Genomic DNA, 18,130 nt, shown 5'->3' with positions numbered 1-18,130 from the left:
AGATCAACTAGGTGCAGATCAAGAACAAGCTTGGGACTTATTTGGTCTAAATGGCTCAGTACCACACTGGAGGATACATATTGTTAATGTTACGTCAATTGTATCATCAAGGTTAAGGATAAACAGGTAGAGAGTATTAATTGATTAAGTATCTTGAGCACATCTAAAAAGGGAATGCCATTAACAGATCCAGGCAGTGGCCTATAGAGGGGGCCATTAGATCCAGCTGTCTGCCCCTCTACCGTGGCTATCTTCGTGGCCGTGTGGCCCTGGAGACTAGAGCAGTACCCGCCCCCTCTGTGTACCACCCCGTTACTGGGCACCACGGGGCTGGGGTGCATCATCACCCCTGGAAATGACATTTTGATTTAGTTTTGTAAGTTTCCTTTCACATCTTGTTTTAGTTACAGTGCCCCACCGGGAGCTGTCAGCCCCTCTGATTTATTGCTTTTTAGTTTCATTTATATTGACTTTCGTTTCTCAAAAAGAGCCTAAAAAGGGGCTGCCATTAACCGGTCTAGGCAGCGGCCTACAGAGGGGGCCATTAGGCCCAGCTGTCTGCTCCTGTTCCGCAGCAACGTTCGTGGCCGGGTGGCCCTGGAGAGGGGGCACGTGGTGTCCGTCGGTGCGCTAGAGGCTTTCTGTGATGGGTGGGCACGTGGATAAAAGTAATAAAAACTACAACCTAGTCAACAGTTTTTTTGCAGGCAGAGTACGGTGTGAAATAGCACCAATAAATATAGTACAACATTTCTTATTAAAATTTACATTTGAACATTTATTTATAATATATACTGGACATAGAATTTTTCAGAAATCGGCTGCAGGTAACTATTCACAAGCCCTGCAGCAATGATCGTCATCAATCCTCTGGTCTAAGTTTTGTCAGACATTAAGGATGAGGAGTGCACTTCCAGCACACAAACTGACCAGCAACAAAATAAATCCTCCCACAGAAAATTCAAACAGTATATCATTATAAACAATAGCAGGGAGTGATTTTCAAAGGCAATGATTTAATCGTAGGGTCTGGACAGTGATTTTTATGAGTTTTATGCATTCCATTGCATGGTACGTTAATTTGTTTTTGGATAACTATTTAATATTTCCATTTTTGGCACCTGGTTCCTCACGGTACAGGACCATTCAGTCATATCGCAGCTTTGTCGCAGAGTGAAGTTCCTTATGATCTGGCCCAACAAATCTATCTTCATCCCAAATCACCAAATAATCACCCCCTACGGTAGCCGTGTCCATTTTTATTCCATTTTAGAGGCTATATTCCTGTGGTTTATCAGTGAAGAGAGCAATTTAGCATCTACTGGTGCCAAATCATAGGTAGCTTTGAATTGTGAGCTCCTGGCTGCAGTGAATTGGTGGAAGTTGCTCCGAACACTTTTTCTTCGGGTCCCTTTAGCCAGCAGGAAAGGGACATTGTTGTAGCATGAACCAGGGTTGGATTCAACTCCAAAATCCCAAAGGTAAAAGGCTGGTGTTCCATCCGCCCCCCCCCACCCCCCTCAGCGCTTCAGTCTCTCCCACATTAGGGCATCATCTGAACCCTTTGATTACATCACTGCCTTTTAAATCGATTGCAAGTATTTATTATTCTATGTGTGTTTAACATTTTGGCATAAATTACCCTTCAAAACCCTCCCCCCACCCCCCAGGCTAACCAAGGCTAATGCCCCACCTTCCCAGAATGGCAGACGTTAACCATATTGAAAGGACAGTGACCAGCGAAGGCCCCTCTGAAGCGGGTCACTGCCCCTCTCTCTTTCCCAATCTGTGTCTTGGCCGTGGGAGAATAATGTCCATAATATCCCAGTGTTAGCTGTGACTCCCCTTCCCCAATGTGGTAAGAGAGCCAGTGTCTTTTGCAAATTCAAGCTCTTGATTGTAAACAATTGGCTGACCAACACTGTATATAACAGACCCAGCAGTGTGCGCATGTACACACAGTCTGAATATAGAACCCAGCAGTATTCCCAATCAGAAGAGTCAGTGTTTAAACGAAAGAAACAGTCTGCACTGTTGTGGAGGGAGGAACAGATTCCACATGATACTCCCTTTAACAACAGTATAACAAGTACCACTCCTAGCTTCACATGTTTGGTTAATCCTTCACCCAACTTTTCCTTATCGGAAATTACTTGGGAAGTCATCAGAGGGGGAGGGGGAGGGGCTTTTCTATCATGAAAGGCGGTTTTAATAAATAGCTGCTACTGATCATCCATTAAAGGGTAGAGAGAAGGGGTTAAAAGAGAGCAGTGTAGAAGACATAAAAATATCCCTCCACTTTCCTCCCTCCAAGGCTACCCTTGATTTGTAAATTCATGTAAACAAGGATTAGTCGGTGAAAGGACGTTCTCCGAGGACAGTGGTCTTCGTGTGAGCCACTTTAAAAGTTTCCATCATGCAGTCTTGCGCGTTTTTTTTTTAAATAGGGAAACATTAGACACCCAGCAACGGCCAACCTGACAGATCGACACAACCTCCAGTTAAGACAGTGAGATCCTCGGTTTTGGCTGTTGGATTGGCTTTCATGTTTAAAGCTACCTAAATGGAGGTGTGGTGATGGCCACCGATCCACTGGCAGGTGAACTTTGTTGCCAAAAGGGGGTGTGTACAGTAATGCAGTGATTCAAGCGTGTTTGTCCTTTAAAGGGTTAACAATGCACCGTATCTGGTCCGGATACTAAAACCCTTGCAGACCCAGTACTGAGGCACTATGAATAATAGGGAGGGAGGGGGGAGACGTGGCAATTGTATTTCAAATTCCCCTCTCCCATGCAGAAGGACCCAGGTTCAAATCAATAACTGCCGATTAACATCACATAAAACAGAGAGGGTCCAGGGGTGGCGCGGTTATCTAGATGGTTTGGATGCTCCAAAGTTCTTCAAACAATATGAACTCTTCCTGGAGTTGGACAAATGTTTCAGTGAAACAGAACTGACGGGGGCAGCACGACAGGATAACAAAACTTTCCAAAGGGGGGGGAAGGAGACAATCCCGAGCAGAAATGTGAGCTGCACTTTAGCAAATGTACACGTCGCGATTCCACTCCTCGATGTCGCTCTGTTTCCTGGATAAGACCTCGTCGTTGCTTTGTCGGTAGCGCTCTCTGGCTTTCAGCCGGCTCCTCTGCTGTCTGTTGTGGCTGTCCTCCTCCTCCTCCTCCTCCTCTTCCTCGTCCACCTCCTCCTCCCAGGACTCCTGCCTCTGGACCTGCTGCCGTGCGATGCTGCACCAGCGGCCGCCAGTGCCGCGCGGCCCCTCGGGGGGCTCCTGGTCCTCGTAAGGGTCCATTTCCATGCAGGAGTCCCCCGGCTCGGTGTAGGCGGAGTCCCGACTGCCCTGCGTCTCCAAGTCGAAGGTGTCCTGGCGGGAGAGACCCCGGGACATGGCCCTCGGGTGGTGGCTGTACTGGGGCGTGGAGGATGGCAAGCGGTGGTAGGACTGTTTGGCAGAGTCATTCCGATAGTCATGCAAGCCTGTCCGATCGGGTGCCGAACAGTCATTGGTTTGCTCTCCATGCACTAAGTAGGGACCCTAGTTAGTAGCAGCACACCATGCAGAGAGAGAATGGGGGGTGGGTAGGGTGGAAAACAAGTATAAGTTAACAAGAAACAACAAGCACAGTCTCTTACAGCAGATTAATAATGCAGATCAACAGCAACATGGAAACGAAAACCATCTCTCTCTTTCTTTTAACGAGTTAAGTATAGAGCTCAATAACATGTTAAAAAAAGCAGCTTTGTTTTTAGCAAAACAAAAACAGAATTACCTGGAAAAACTCAGCAGGTCTGGCAGCATCGGTGGAGAAGAAAACAGTTGACGTTTCGAGTCCTCACGGCCCTTCCGAAGGGTCGTGAGGACTCGAAACGTCAACTGTTTTCTTCTCCACCGATGCTGCCAGACCTGCTGAGTTTTTCCAGGTAATTCTGTTTTTGTTTTGGATTTCCAGCATCCGCAGTAGCTTTTAGCTTTTTGTTTTTAGCAACGTCAACATAAACTCTGACGGTTAAAACTTTTATGAATTAAGTTCCAATTAGGCTAATCCAGAAATAACATCACCTTTTCATTAAAATAAAACAACTTGTAGAGGAGCACGTTCTCATTTCTGGTGCCCCTCTGCAGGGTCTTGGACCAAATTACTGAGGGTTGAAAGAGTCCGGAAGCTCTTGGTTAGATCACACTTAGGGCATCCTGTGCCAAGCATTATATGCAGCTTCTGATATCTAATTGCATTGCCTGCACTTGAACCGTAGCACTCGTAATGCTGAGGCCAGCTGACCAGGAACTATGTCCGAGACCTTTGCAGCTGAACAGCTCAGCCACTCCATCCGCGCCAGCGTTATTTGGACGCTGGCTGCAACCTTTCATCAGCTTGCTTGAAATTTGCTTTGACTTTTAAACAGCAGACATTACACCTGCAAGGGCCCAGCCAAGGCTCACCACTATAAAAATCATGTAAAAAGAAATGAAAAAAATTAAATTCTGAAAGCGTGTGTCTGAATGATTAAGTTAGCACTAAAATACAATGTTCACTTCACGGTATCAAACAACCAAGAAAATTCAAAGCTGCAAGTTTTATGAGGTGTAAATTAGTCCTGGACTGTAATCAGAAGCAGGTGATTGTGAATCATAAACCTATTCTAAACTTTGGTTAATCTTTGAATCCAGTGAAGTCAATGAAAAAAAAAAATCAGGTGGACTGTAAAACAAGCTGCAGATTCACTATCACTCGCTTTACACTCAGGCCCAAGAGGAATATACACCCATTTCCATCTGTTACTTTCAACTTTCTGAACACAGCCATCCCTTTACGGGCTAAAAGAACAAGGGAGGGTCCTGTCAATGCTGAAAATTGGAAACAAAAATCGGAAAATGCTTTGAATTCACAGCAGCTCTGTCATTTAGGAAGTAGTTGGGACTGACCGGCAACTGGTGACAACTTCTGTTAACTGGAGTGTTAAGCTGTCATTCCCCTTCAGGCTGCATGGCTCTGGCATTTTCTCTTGGTTACTTGCTCCCCAATGCTACAGGCAGTAACAGGGTTTGCCCAGGTGCATTGTGAGGCTACTTCGATCTACTTCTCCATGTTTTTCTGGGCCACAAAGGCAAAGAGCTCCCTCGGACCGAATAGTTTGCCCTTGTCCTCAACTTTCCTTGTGTTCTACTGAACACACAGCAGCATTACTGAATCTAGGTTGGGTGGGGGGGGGGGGTTACTTTAACCTAACTCACACATGGGGCACTGGCTTGACATCAATGGAGAGTGAATTCAGGCAGGCCGTAAAAGCAGCGTTGCACCCAACCCCATCAGTCTCCCCGACATCAGAGTCAGGTTAAAATTGCCCCCTTTTATGTCCTTTTTCCTCCTTTCGATTTTACTTTAGTCCCAACTAAACTAATTGGAACTTAAGGACACACACAGGCAACATAGCAGTGAGCCACGAGACAAATACTCAAAAACTGACTGTTAATGTTGTAAACATTTGTAAAGAATTAGCTGCGACAGAATTGTAAATGCACCTGAATATGGGCACAGGGCTGCAGGCAGTTTGTATACCCCTCTGTGTGGAGTGTGTATGTGAATCCCTCTGACATGCTCAATTTTATTTTAACCAGCTGCCTCTGTTCCTACATCCACAGGGATAGTTGGAGTTAAATTTTATGAGAACATCTGTAACATGTTCTTTTTTCTTTTGTACTGTCATTACTGTTTTTGAGGTTACTGGGTCTCAATTCTGTGAGTAGGAAGTTTCATTTCCTTTGGTAGTGCACCAGTGTATGAGATAGTGTAAAATTCCTTCAGGTGGCATCATAATGTAGCCATTATATTGAGTCTGAAATAGGTTTTCTCTATTCCTTCACAGGATATGGGCATCATCAGCTAGGCCAGCATTTCTTGGCCAACTCCAATTGCTGCCACCTCTTGAAACGCAGGGGGAGGTGATGGCATAGTGGTATTGTCATTGGGCTAATATTTCAGAGACCTGGGGTAATGCCCTGGGGACTGGGGTCCGAATTCTGCCACTGCAGATGGTGGAATTTGAATTCAATAAAAATTTGGAATTGAACGTCTAATGATGACCATGAAACCATTGTCAATTGTTGTAAAAACCCATCTGGTTTCACTAAGTTAGTGAAACTAAACCTTAGTTTAGTTTCACTAAGGTCCTTTAAGGAAGGGAATCTGCTGTCCTTCCTGACTTGGTCTGGCCTACATGTGATTCCAGATACACAGCAATGTGGTTGACTCTTAAATGCCCTCTGAACAAGGGCATTTAGGGAAGGGCAATAAATGCTGGCCTAGCCAGTGATGCCCACATCCCATAAATTAATAAAAAGTCCCTGTGATTCAGGTATACCCACAGTGCTGCTCGGGAGGGAGTTCCAGGATTTTGATCCAGAATTTTGTGCAGAGGAGTTTCCTACAGCTCATCACCAGCTCACTACCTGATTAATAAAGTTACCAGGGGCTGGTCTTGACAGGAAAATATGAAGGGACATTATAAAAACCGAATCCTGTGAGCCCCATGAGTAACCCAATGCTCCTTTGTTTTTACAGCGACTCCCGATAACTACAAGCACTTTTTCCTCTACAAAAAGAAATTGGAATTATTGCATAATTTGACTTAAGCAACAGAAACAACACAGCAAAAGTGGCAATTTGACAGCTTAAAAAACTGAATGATCAGATGAAGCTATCACAGCGATTAACATTGATGAAGTTTCAGGGGAAGCAAGTTAAGTACATGAAAGAGAAAGGAATAGAATGCAATGTTTGATTGGGTCATGAACATAGGAAGTACGAGAGGGAGTAGGCCACAGCCCCTCGAGCCTGCTCCGCCATACAATAACATCGTGGCTGATCTAATTTTAACCTCAACTCCACATTCCTGCCCACCCCCGATAACCTTTCACCCCCTTGGGTTAGATGACAAGAGGTGGGAGGAAGCTCGTGTGCAGCATAAACTCTGGCATAGAGCAGCTGGGTCAAATGGCCTCTTTCTGTGCTGTATATTTATTCGATGTAGATAATTTGGACGGAGGAATTTGCGTCTAAGAGGAGTAGACAATGTGATTGTGAATTCTCTTGGGGTTCTGATCCAATGCTGCACCCATGTCTGGGCCCCCGGAGAAACACTTGTGTTTAACACTGCTTCTCCGTGGGGTTCTGCTCAGCGTCTTGTCAGCAAACCCCTGGAGAAATTCAAGATGCTGACTTGACAGACTCCATGTAACAAATCTATAGTCAGCTCAGCCCCACATAAAACTGATCGCTGTAAATGTGCCTAACCAAAAACTGTTCTGTTTCTCGAGCATAAAATAGCACAGAGCATATCAATTTAGCCATGGGATGTCCTGCATCCTATACGCACAAGTGTTGGTCCCACTGTCAAAGTTGTGGGGCCTCAGCTTTTAGGCATTTGCAGGTGTTAGCCACCTTGAGTATGTAAATTAGGAGCCTAACCTCTGTTGAAGTACCCCTTTTAAAAATTAGTCAGTTGAAGCACAGATGTTAGACCCTTTAGATAATATGAACTTAAAAATTTAGTTTTTCTTTTAAAAGAGCAATTTCCTGTGAAGCCAGTTGGAGAAGGAGAGAGACAGGAGTCAAGACCACCTCCACCACCCCATCCCTCCAAGCTCCCCATAGCCTGCACCCAACACATGTCTCCCCCCCGCCCCACCCCCACACCTCCATTGCCTGCTTCAAACCCTCCCCATGTGCAGCCCGAGACTCACTGTTGGCAAGGAAGGCAACCCAAAATCGGTGCCCCCTGCCAGGTGAGCTGCCTGTGGAGATGTGACCAGCAGGAGGCAGCTTACTCCAACTAATGAGGTGAGATCCCTAAACCAATATCCACTCGCGTTCAATCAGCCTGTGCCAAATCTCATCTCCACACCATACCGAGGCTCGTTTTCACCCGGGCATTTACTTCCAGGAAAGCATCAACTTTTGGTAAAAGTGCTATTGTTTTTCTCATTGAACACCTTGTGTATTAATACGTATAGATACACGTGTCCTGATGAGTGTAAGACGAAAAGCTTAGACATGTCTGTTTTTTCCGCAATACAAAAGTAAGAGTGATGCTGACCAAACCAGGAATAACCAGAACAAAATCAAAAATAGCTGGAAAAACTCAGCAGGTCTGGCAGCATTTGCGGAGAGGAGCACAGTTAACGTTTCGAGTCCGAATGACCCTTCAACAGAACTAAGTAAAAATAGAAGAGAGGTGGTTTAAGGGGGGGGGGGGCGGTGGGACAAGTAGAGCTGGATAGAGGGCCAGTGATAGGTGGAGATAACTAAAAGATGTCACAGACAAAAGGACAAAGAGGTGTTGAAGGTGGTGATATTATCTAAGGAATGTGCTAATTAAGGGTAGAAAGCAGGACAAGCAAGGTACAGATAGCCCTAGTGGGGGTGGGGTGAAGGAATTGAAAAAGGCTAAAAGGTAGAGATAAAACAATGGATGGAAATACATTTAAAAATAATGGAAATAGATGGGAAAAGAAAAATCTATATAAATTATTGAGAAAAAAAGGGGGGGATCAGAAAGGGGGTGGGGATGGAGGAGAGAGTTCATGATCTAAAATTGTTGAACTCAATATTCAGTCCGGAAGGCTGTAAAGTGCCTAGTCGGAAGATGAGGTGCTGTTCCTCCAGTTTGCGTTGAGCTTCACTGGAACAATGCAGCAGGCCAAGGACGGACATGTGGGCATGAGAGCAGGGTGGAGTGTTGATATGGCAAGCGACAGGGAGGTCTGGGTCATGCTTGTGGACACCCAGTCTGCGTTTGGTCTCTCCAATGTAGAGGAAACTGCATCGGGAGCAATGAATGCAGTAGACTAAATTGAGGGAAGTGCAAGTGAAATGCTGCTTCACTTGAAAGGAGTGTTTGGGCCCTTGGATGGTGAGGAGAGGGGAAGTAAAGGGGCAGGTGTTGCACCTTCTGCGGTTTCATGGGAAGGTGCCGTGGGAGGGGGTTGAGATGTAGGGGGTGATGGAGGAGTGGACCAGGGTGTCCCGGAGGAAACGATCCCTGTGGAATGCCACTGGGGGGGTGAAGGGAAGATGTGTTTGGTGGTGGCATCATGCTGGAGTTGGCGGAAATGGCGGAGGATGATCCTTTGAATGCGGAGGCTGGTGGGGTGATAAGTGAGGACAAGGGGGACCCTATCATGTTTCTGGGAGGGAGAGGAAGGTGTGAGGGCGGATGCATGGGAGATGGACCGGACACGGTTGAGGGCCCTGTCAACCACCGTGGGTGGAAAACCTCGGTTAAGGAAGAAGGAGGACATGTCAGAGGAACTGTTTTTGAAAGTGGCATCATCAGAACAGATGCGACGGAGGCGAAGGAACTGAGAAAATGGGATGGAGTCCTTACAGGAAGCGGGGTGTGAGGAGCTGTAGTCGAGGTAGCTGTGGGAGTCGGTAGGCTTGTAATGGATATTGGTGGACAGTCTATTACCAGAAATTGAGACAGAGAGGTCAAGAAAGGGAAGGGAAGTGTCAGAGATGGACCATGTGAAAATGATGGAGGGGTGGAAATTGGAAGCAAAATTAATAAATTTTTCAAGGTCCAGACGAGAGCATGAAGCAACACCGAAGTAATCATCGATGTACCGGAGAAAGAGTTGTGGGAGGGGGCTGGAGTAGGACTGGAACAAGGAATGGTCCACATACCCCATAAAGAGACAGGCATAGTTGGGGCCCATGCGGGTACCCATAGCCACACCTTTTATTTGGAGGAAGTGAGAAGAGTTTAAGGAGAAATTGTTCAGTGTGAGAACAAGTTCAGCCAGACGGAGGAGAGTAGTGGTGGATGGGGATTGTTTGGGCCTCTGTTCGAGGAAGAAGTGGAGAGCCCTCAGACCATCCCAGTGGGGGATGGAGGTGTAGAGGGATTGGACGTCTATGGTGAAGAGGAGGCGGTTGGGGCCAGGTAACTGGAAATTGTTGATATGATGTAGGGTGTCAGAGGAATCACGGATGTAGGTGGGAAGGGACTGGACAAGGGGAGAGAGAATGGAGTCAAGATAGCAAGAAATCAGTTCCGTGGGGCAGGAACAGGCTGACACGATTGGTCTGCTGGGGCAGTCCTGTTTGTGGATTTTGGGTAGGAGGTAGAAGCGGGCCGTCCGAGGTTGGGAGACTATCAGGTTGGAAGCTGTGGAAGGAAGATCTCCAGAGGAGATGAGGTCAGTAACAGTCCTGGAAACAATGGCTTGATGTTCAGTGGTGGAGTCATGGTCCAGGGGGAAGTAGGAGGAAGTGTCTGTGAGTTGACGCTCAGCCTCTGCGAGGTAGAGGTCAGTGCACCAGACAACAGCAGCACCACCCTTGTCAGCGGGTTTGATGACAATGTCAGGGTTGGACCTGAGAATGGAGTGAAGCAAGTTCAGAGAGAGACAGGTTAGAATGGGTGAGAGGAGCAGTGAAATTGAGACGACTAATGTCAGGCCGACAGTTCTCGATGAAAAGATCAAGAGAAGGTAAGAATCCAGAGGGAGGGGTCCAGGTGGAGGGAGAATATTGGAGGTGGGTTGAATGGGGAGAGGACTCCTGCCCAAAGAAGTGAGCACGGAGACGAAGGCGGCGGAAGAAGAGTTCAGCATCGTGCCGAGCCCGAAATTCATTGAGATGAGGGCGTAAGGGTATGAAACGAAGTCCTTTGCTGAGCAAAGCAGGAATATCCAGACTTGGTAAAGATCAGCTTGTTGTGAAAAGGATTTCACTGCAATTTTAAACTTTCAATTGTACTTTTGTTTTCAGCATGTTCTGTTTGTTTCCTGAGGGCACTGACTCATGATGGGGAGGGCCTATAGTTAAACTCTCACAGCTTTCTACCAAGTGCAGAAATGTTCTTGGCTTAGTCATCACTCGTGAACCTACCCCTCCCTGCCAGTTACTTGCAGCTTTTTGTTTTTTGACCCATATGGCTGAAATTTGTCTGTAGGCTACATTTTACAAACACAATAGTATCAAATGCCTGTGAGCACTATTTCTAATTGTCATGATTTTTTGTTAAAGTAAAAAATACTCAGAAACCTTCAAATCCACAGTGTGCTGTGTTTTGTGAAGGGTGTTTATATGACTCGCAAACTGTTGCAAATTTCATAATCGTTTTTTTTTATCTAAAATTGATAAAGTGTGCCAAAAGAGCCCTAGTCCATTCTTTGAATCTCTCATCTAAACTCTTACCCTAATTTCTTTTTGTAACCATTGCCATCCACATTACTTTGCTCCAAGGGTTTTTGTACTCCAAAGTCAGGATGTTGAAGTTAAACATTGAGGTTTATCCCAGTCCCAATCCATAGGGTTAAGATTGCCACTGAAAGCAGTATCTGCACGTACTGCATACAGAGTTCCAAAGCTTACAGTGCAAGCCCAGAACTGAAATGGATAGATACAAGGTATAGCATAGGTCCCTGGACAAGATACATATCATTTAACTTCTAGAATTCAAGCAATTTTCAGAAATTAAAATGTATACCCTCCATTCGCTCTCATTCCCCAAAATACAACAGAAGTCAGAGAGGCCTGCAAGGCTCAACTATGAGAAATTGTTATGAGCATTACATGTAATTCCACTCTAGTCACAATCCCTCTACCATGTATTTACAATGGAGTTAACAGTCTGAGACTCATGGGCAGAGCTCCCAAACTGGCTGTTAAAATGCTAAATGCTTTGCGAGCATGGATGGGAGTGTTCGCACTCCACAAATCAACTTTCCTCAAATTTAAAGTGTACTGAGGAGTCCTGGACACGATCCAGGTTTGACTGGAGTTCCTTCAGGTTTTATATAACCCCTCTCTGGACTCAGGTAGGCACATACCTTCTGAGTTATATTGCACTTCCAGCAAAGCTGCAAAGTGGACATTGCTTCTCAGTAACACTAAGGTTAAAGCGTAAATACCTCTTTAATGTTCTTTTGTCTTTGGAAGAGCTTCTAACTTAATTTTGCAATGTTGTGGCTCGAGGGAATTGAAGGCTTATCTAATACTTCTATGTTGGCTCAGTTTGGTGTGGCTAAGTACAAGTCAGGGTTTTCTCACTCCGTTTGTAACAGAGACATCTTCTTCCCTCAAATACGACTTACTTGGAGCTGTGCAGTCTAGCTCCATCTACTACCCGGGAATGTGCCTGAAGTCGAAATGCTGGCTCATAGTTTGCATGCTGCTCACAGGACACAAAATGGAACAACAGACAAAAACCACAAACAGTGCGCCATTGACAAGCGGGATTGCCTGTTACTGAAGAAAAAAGTGTCCCTCTCTTAATTGACACCACTTTCCTTTCTCAAGTGTCATATCTCTCCTGACCAAAGAAAAAAAGCATGGTTAGTCGACATCAACATGCAAATACACTCTAGTAAAGGGATTACAAACTGAGACAGGAGTTGGGAAGACACATTTAAAGTAACACCACCACTGTGCTCTCTCTCCTCTCTGTATGCTTCATGGCTAGACTGTAGCTTCGGCTTCCATCTGCTGTTTTGTGGCTTCTTTGTTCTCATCGTCACTTGGGCCCCAGAAGTCAAGGTTACGCCTGAGAGAAGTGAGGACTTGTACCTGTAAATTGGACACTGGTGCTGGGCTGGCAGCTAGGGCAGCTGTTGCCATGGTGCGGTTCAATAGAGGGTTGGGGGGATTGCAGCTGGCTGGGTGGGTGGCCTTCCAATAGGCTTCAAGGTATTCAGCTAGATGCTCACAAGCGTCTTCCAATTGATTTTCATCCAGAATTATATCAAACAGTTCCTGTGAAGGAAGAAATAGTTAGCACATGTTCAAAAGGCTTTTTTCCTCTTTTCTCCCCAGCCTCCGATGTCTCCACACGCATTGAAATCTGTGCGACAACACTTCCTAAGCCTTTGACTGTCATCAACTAGAAGGTTAAAGACAGCAGGAAACGACTTTACTTCCAAGTCACACATTATCCCGACTTGGATAAATATCAGCCATTCCTTCATCGTCATTGGGTTAATATCCTGGAATTGCTTCTCTAGCAGTACTTACAGCACGTATAAAGAGAGACAGCTTCCATGCCCAGTGGGCACCGCAGGGACTGGGGTGCTTTATCGATCCCCTTAATCACATTTTGGTTTGACGTTTGTAAGTTTTCTTTAAACGTTGTCTTTGGTTTTACAGCTACCCTAATTTAGTGGCTGTGTTTGTTTTGTCCCTGATTTTGTTCATTTAGTTTATTTGGTTGACTCTAAAAGAGTTATAAAGAGAGACAAGGCCATCCAGCCTGACTGTCTGCCCCTCTTCAGCAGCTACATTCGTGACTGGGTGTTCTTGAAGAGGGAGCATGTGGTGCCACTGGCAGGCTTCAGGCCTTCCGCGACTAGTGGGCACCGTGGGGGCTGGAGTGCATCATCAGCCCCCAAAACTACATTTTGATTTAATTTGGAAAGGTTCCTTTAATTTTTTTTCCTTACAGTGCCCCTTTAAGGAGCTGTTAATGTGTTTAAATTGATTCGATTAATTGTTCTTAGTTCATAGGTGCTCAAATGAGTATAAAGACAGACTGTCCCATAAAACCGTAGGCCAAGATGGTTCAAGGACTCCCAGGCCGCCTGTAATTTTTGTGGCCTTGTTCCATGCTTACACCGATTGCACAAAGCTGCAACCACTCTTTAGTTTTTTGAAGGAGCTACTCCTCATGCTTTGGCCCCATGCTCCTGATCTTTGGCCACCTTGTGTGGAGGGACACGCAGGGAGAAAGACCTCCTTGTAAGCCTGCTCCTGGGCCTGGTCAAGTTGGCCATCAATAGGTCCAGGAAGCAGGCAGTTGGGGGTGTCGTCTGACTGTCTGCCCCTCTTCTGCGGCTATGTTCACAGCCGGGTGTCCTTGGAGAGGGAGCAAGCAGCGTCCACTGGCACATTTGAGGCCTTTTGTGACCGGTGGGTATCGCAGGGACTGGAGTGCATCATTGGCCACCAAAACAACATTTGCTTTCGCTTGTTAAGTTTCCTTTAAATGATTATTGTTTTGTTACAGTGCCCCTTTAATTTGGTTAAGTCAGTTAATTTGATTAATTAGTCTGGTTACTTTCACGGGTGCTCAAAAGAGTAGAGAGAGATGGTTCACTCTGGGTTTCCCTGGAGGGGAAGCACGCAGTGTCCACTGGCACACTTGAAGCCTTCCGGGACCACTGGGCACCACGGGGCATGGAGTGCTTCATTATCCCTGGGAACAACATTTTAATTTGGTTAGATAAGTTTCCTTTGAAGATTTCTTTCTGTTACAGTGCCCCTTTAAGGGGCTATCACTTTAATGTATTAAATTGCCCATTTGTTTGTTGCTGAACTCAAAAGCAGATAAAGAGAGACTGGTCCTGGAAACAACATTTTAAATTTAATCATATAAGTTTCTTTTACAGTTTTGTCTTTTGTTACAGTGCCCCAGTAAGGGACTGTCACTTTGTTTAATTGGTTTATTTGTTAATTAGTCTATTTTATTGGTGTACTCAGAAGAGATACAAAGGCAGTGGTGTGTCGGCAGGGTGGTGCCGTGATTGTATCGAGTTTGGTTCTATACGTTATGATTGCAGTGGTTCGAATCTGCATCGCAGCAAGAATTACATCATTGTATCACCTCGAAATGTGGTAAAAGAGTGCAGAGGAGATATAAAGAGAGACTGCTGGGACATTGTCTGCCTCCTACCACTAAACCACAGATAATGCTGAACTCTGTAACTGAAGGGTCTATCAAGTAAAGGATTTGTATCTAGTTTCATACTTCACCATCTGGCTTGGGGTCCATTTGTCACTGTCTGGCCTGGATTCACTATAAACCAGGCAGGATATGACCAGAAAACCTAGTTTGAAATCCCCTTGAACTGGTTAATACCTCTGTGAAGGGAAAGTGCTGAATGCCAATTTTTTTGTAAAAAAAAAGAGCACATTCATTGCACTGCCTGGTATATAATAGTAACCTGTACGATGGAGAAAGGCGATGCATCTCTGCTGCCACATAAGCAGAGGAGGCAATGTCTTATTCAAGCAGTGAAGATAGTGTCAACAGATTGGAGGAGGCTGTACAGCACAAGGAAGAGCCCACCAGTGAGCAGCATCATAAATTATCAGTGTAGGATATGTTATACATATAGACCAAAAAGAAAGTAGCTGTTTGTTAATTATATCTGCAAAAGGTGCTGCACTGACACAGAGAAAGCGTCAGCAGGATGTAGAATGTAAGACAGTAGTGGAATTAGCAGATCAATCGCTTGTTGTGGTTCAGTAGTTAGCTGTGCAGCTGCAGAATGCTGTACGAGTTTATCGTTAATAACCTTAACATGCTAGAAACTTTGCCACTTTTTTCTCTACTCTTGTTTTGAATCTCCCAGCAGCATTGCACACAGAATCATCTCCTCCTCACAATACCCCACTTTTTACACATCTGTAAACCCAGATTTACCAGACTTCTTCACAGGCAGACAAAGAAGAGACCGTTGGAGTGAGGCCTGATAAAGAGAGAGCCTGGTTAACAATGTGTGTGCCCTTCTGCTTAAGGAAAGCCCTTTCCATCTGAATGTGAGATACTGACCGGAGGACACTGGGCCAGCTTGTCTGATGCAACCATCTGTACATTCAGGTGTTTTGCTTGAGACTTCCCTCGTGACTTTATCAGCCGCTGTAATACCTGTAGCCAAAGAAGAATCACAATAATAAAGCTAGCTTAACATTTAAATATACAATACATCTTTAATTGTATCACTCATACATAGGCGCTTCTCATTATAATACTCTTCAAGATACAGTAATCTCCAGCTCAGTACAATATCTCTGATACACTAACCCCTCACTGTAACACTGATACACTGTAACCCTGCACTGCAACACTCTCTGATACACTTGTAACCTCTCACTGAGACACTAACCTCGCTCGCACTGCAATCCTCTCTGATACACAGTAACCTGTCACTGTAACAATGTAAATATCTCAAGACCTCTGATTGAACAATTCAACACAAAATATTACTGGATCATGGTAATACTATACACTTCTCTATATTAAATATACACAGACAAGCAACTAGTTTGACTGCCTTCTGCATTTTAATTAGGATCTTTGCAGCCAGTATACAGAAGAGACCATGGTCTCCTCAGTCTTGGCTAGGGCAAAACCCATATCCCAGATTTAACAAGACTGGACTTTGAAATTCTGTTGGCTCTTTCACCAATTTCAGATTCACTGACATCAGCGTTAGAATCTGAATATAAACATACTCAACCAATGTATTATCAAAGATGAAAGTATGTCTGTGGAAAGCACCTTCTGTTCAATTCAACAACGACGTGCATTAATGCAGTGCCTTTAACTTAATAAAATGTCCCAAGACTCTTTATAGGAGCATCCTAAAGCAAAGTTTGACACTAAGCTTTAATAGGGCAGATGGCCAAAAAAGTTAGGTTGTGAAAAAAGGCTTAAAGGAAGGGAGATAGAGAGATGGAGAGGTTTAGGGAGTGAATTTCAGAGTTTAAGGCCTTGCCAGCTGAAGGCACAGCCACCAATGGTGGAAGGATTAAAAATTGGGGATGCTCAAGAGGCCAGAATTAGAGAAGCACAGAGATCTCGGGGGGTTATGGGAAGAAATTACATAGTTAGGAAGGGGTGAGGCTACAGAAGTGTTTCGAAGCAAGGGTGAGAACTTTAGAATCTAACTTTAGAATTTAGCTTAACCAGGAGGCAATGTAGGCCAGTGAGCACAGACAGGGGTGGTGGGTGAATAGGATTTGTTGCAAATAAGGCAGCAGAGTTTTGGATGACCTTAAGTTTATGGAGGGTAGAATATGGGAGGCTGGTCAGAAATGTGCTGGAATGGTCAGGGCTAGAGGTAACAAAGTAATGGAGAAGGGTTTCAGCAGCAGATGAACTAAGGCAGGGATGGGGTTAGGCAATGTTACGGTGAAGGAAATAGGTGGTGTTTGTGATCATGCAGATATGTGGCTGGAAGCTCATCTCAGGGTTATATATATGACACCAGCAGTGAACAGCGGAGCTGGGACTAGAATAGGAAGAAAAGGAGTACTGAAGGGTTGGGGTAGGGATCGGAGGGTAGAGTAGCTGAGGGCGGGGGGAGGGGAATCAAAGGAGAGAGAATGGCAGGAGATAGAGGTCCAGAAGGTTAAGAGAAAATTAAAAATGAGAAGAAAAATGGAAATAAAAAAAGTGGAATTCAAAAGTCATGTCAAATCCAATATGCAAAAATATGTTTATTGTCTTTAAAAAAAAAAATCAATCATTTTACAAGCAAACCTTTGGAAGACTGGTTTGCTTCTGAGGCAAGTGTTGCTTCATTCAATGTTCACACTGGAAGGTAAAACATTCACAGCATATTGTTTGATCCCATTCTCATCCAACAGCTCCACAAATGTGTCCTTTCCCACAAGGCTTTCTGTTCATTGATCAGGAGCGGGAATTCTGGCCCTTCCTTACTCCGTGGATAATGCAGGCATTGTTACCGCCCCACCCATTATCCTTCGGCAGATTAACTAACTTGAGGCATGCATCAGGGACTGAATCTGGGAAAATCCTATTTCTGCAGCGACATTTTTACCTCAAAGCCATCAGGGGAGCAAACACATGCACTCTGACAGAGAATAAAAATCGCTTCACAAACCTCCTTGGAGCTGGGATAGCAGTAGCATCAAGGAAGGTCAAGTGCAGGTCATCAATACTGTGCCCCACTGAGGAGAATTGGGTGAGTAGGAAGAAATTAAAGGCGCTTAGAGGTGTCAAACTTAAAAACGCTTCTAAAGTCTCTTACCTTGGGTGAAGCAATCTTTATGTAGACTATAATTGGGGCCAGAGAGGTTTTGGCAAGTTGGGCAGGATGGTTTATGGTATCTGCATCAAGAGCCACCAACTGTAGTGTCCTGGCCAGTTCAAAAATACGTTCAATCTCACTCTGTACTTCAGCTACATGGAGAGAGTCAAAAACAAGGCATTTTTACTAAACTATGCTAAAAAATAATAAACGCAGATCAAATCCTGGGGGCCCCTTCTCCAAGGCTCTTGTTTGCCTCCATGTTTGCCATGGTTCTGCCTGCTCCTCAAGAAGTAAAATGTGTATTGTAATAGCGACAGGGCCAGTGGTGCTAGC

General features: G+C 45.0%; 1 protein-coding gene across 1 annotated transcript in view; it reads right to left on the bottom strand.

Annotated features, from left to right (window-relative positions):
- Nucleotides 1–763: 763 nt before the first annotated feature.
- Nucleotides 764–18,130, bottom strand: part of cacnb1 (calcium channel, voltage-dependent, beta 1 subunit) — a 250,177-nt gene continuing 232,810 nt past the window's right edge. Inside the window, exons 11-14 of the mRNA XM_078529351.1 lie at nt 17,795–17,946; nt 15,571–15,666; nt 12,591–12,776; nt 764–3,553 (exon numbers count right to left, since the gene is read on the bottom strand). Coding sequence (XP_078385477.1) covers nt 3,038–3,553; nt 12,591–12,776; nt 15,571–15,666; nt 17,795–17,946 — 950 coding nt within the window. The 3' untranslated portion in view covers nt 764–3,037. The remainder of the gene's footprint in view (nt 3,554–12,590; nt 12,777–15,570; nt 15,667–17,794; nt 17,947–18,130) is intronic.

This window comes from Cetorhinus maximus, chromosome 25 (genome assembly GCF_964194155.1).
Source record: "Cetorhinus maximus chromosome 25, sCetMax3.hap1.1, whole genome shotgun sequence".
Lineage (NCBI taxonomy): Eukaryota > Metazoa > Chordata > Chondrichthyes > Lamniformes > Cetorhinidae > Cetorhinus > Cetorhinus maximus.
Note: the sequence above shows the minus strand (reverse complement) of the source record. Positions and strands in the feature narration are given on the sequence as shown.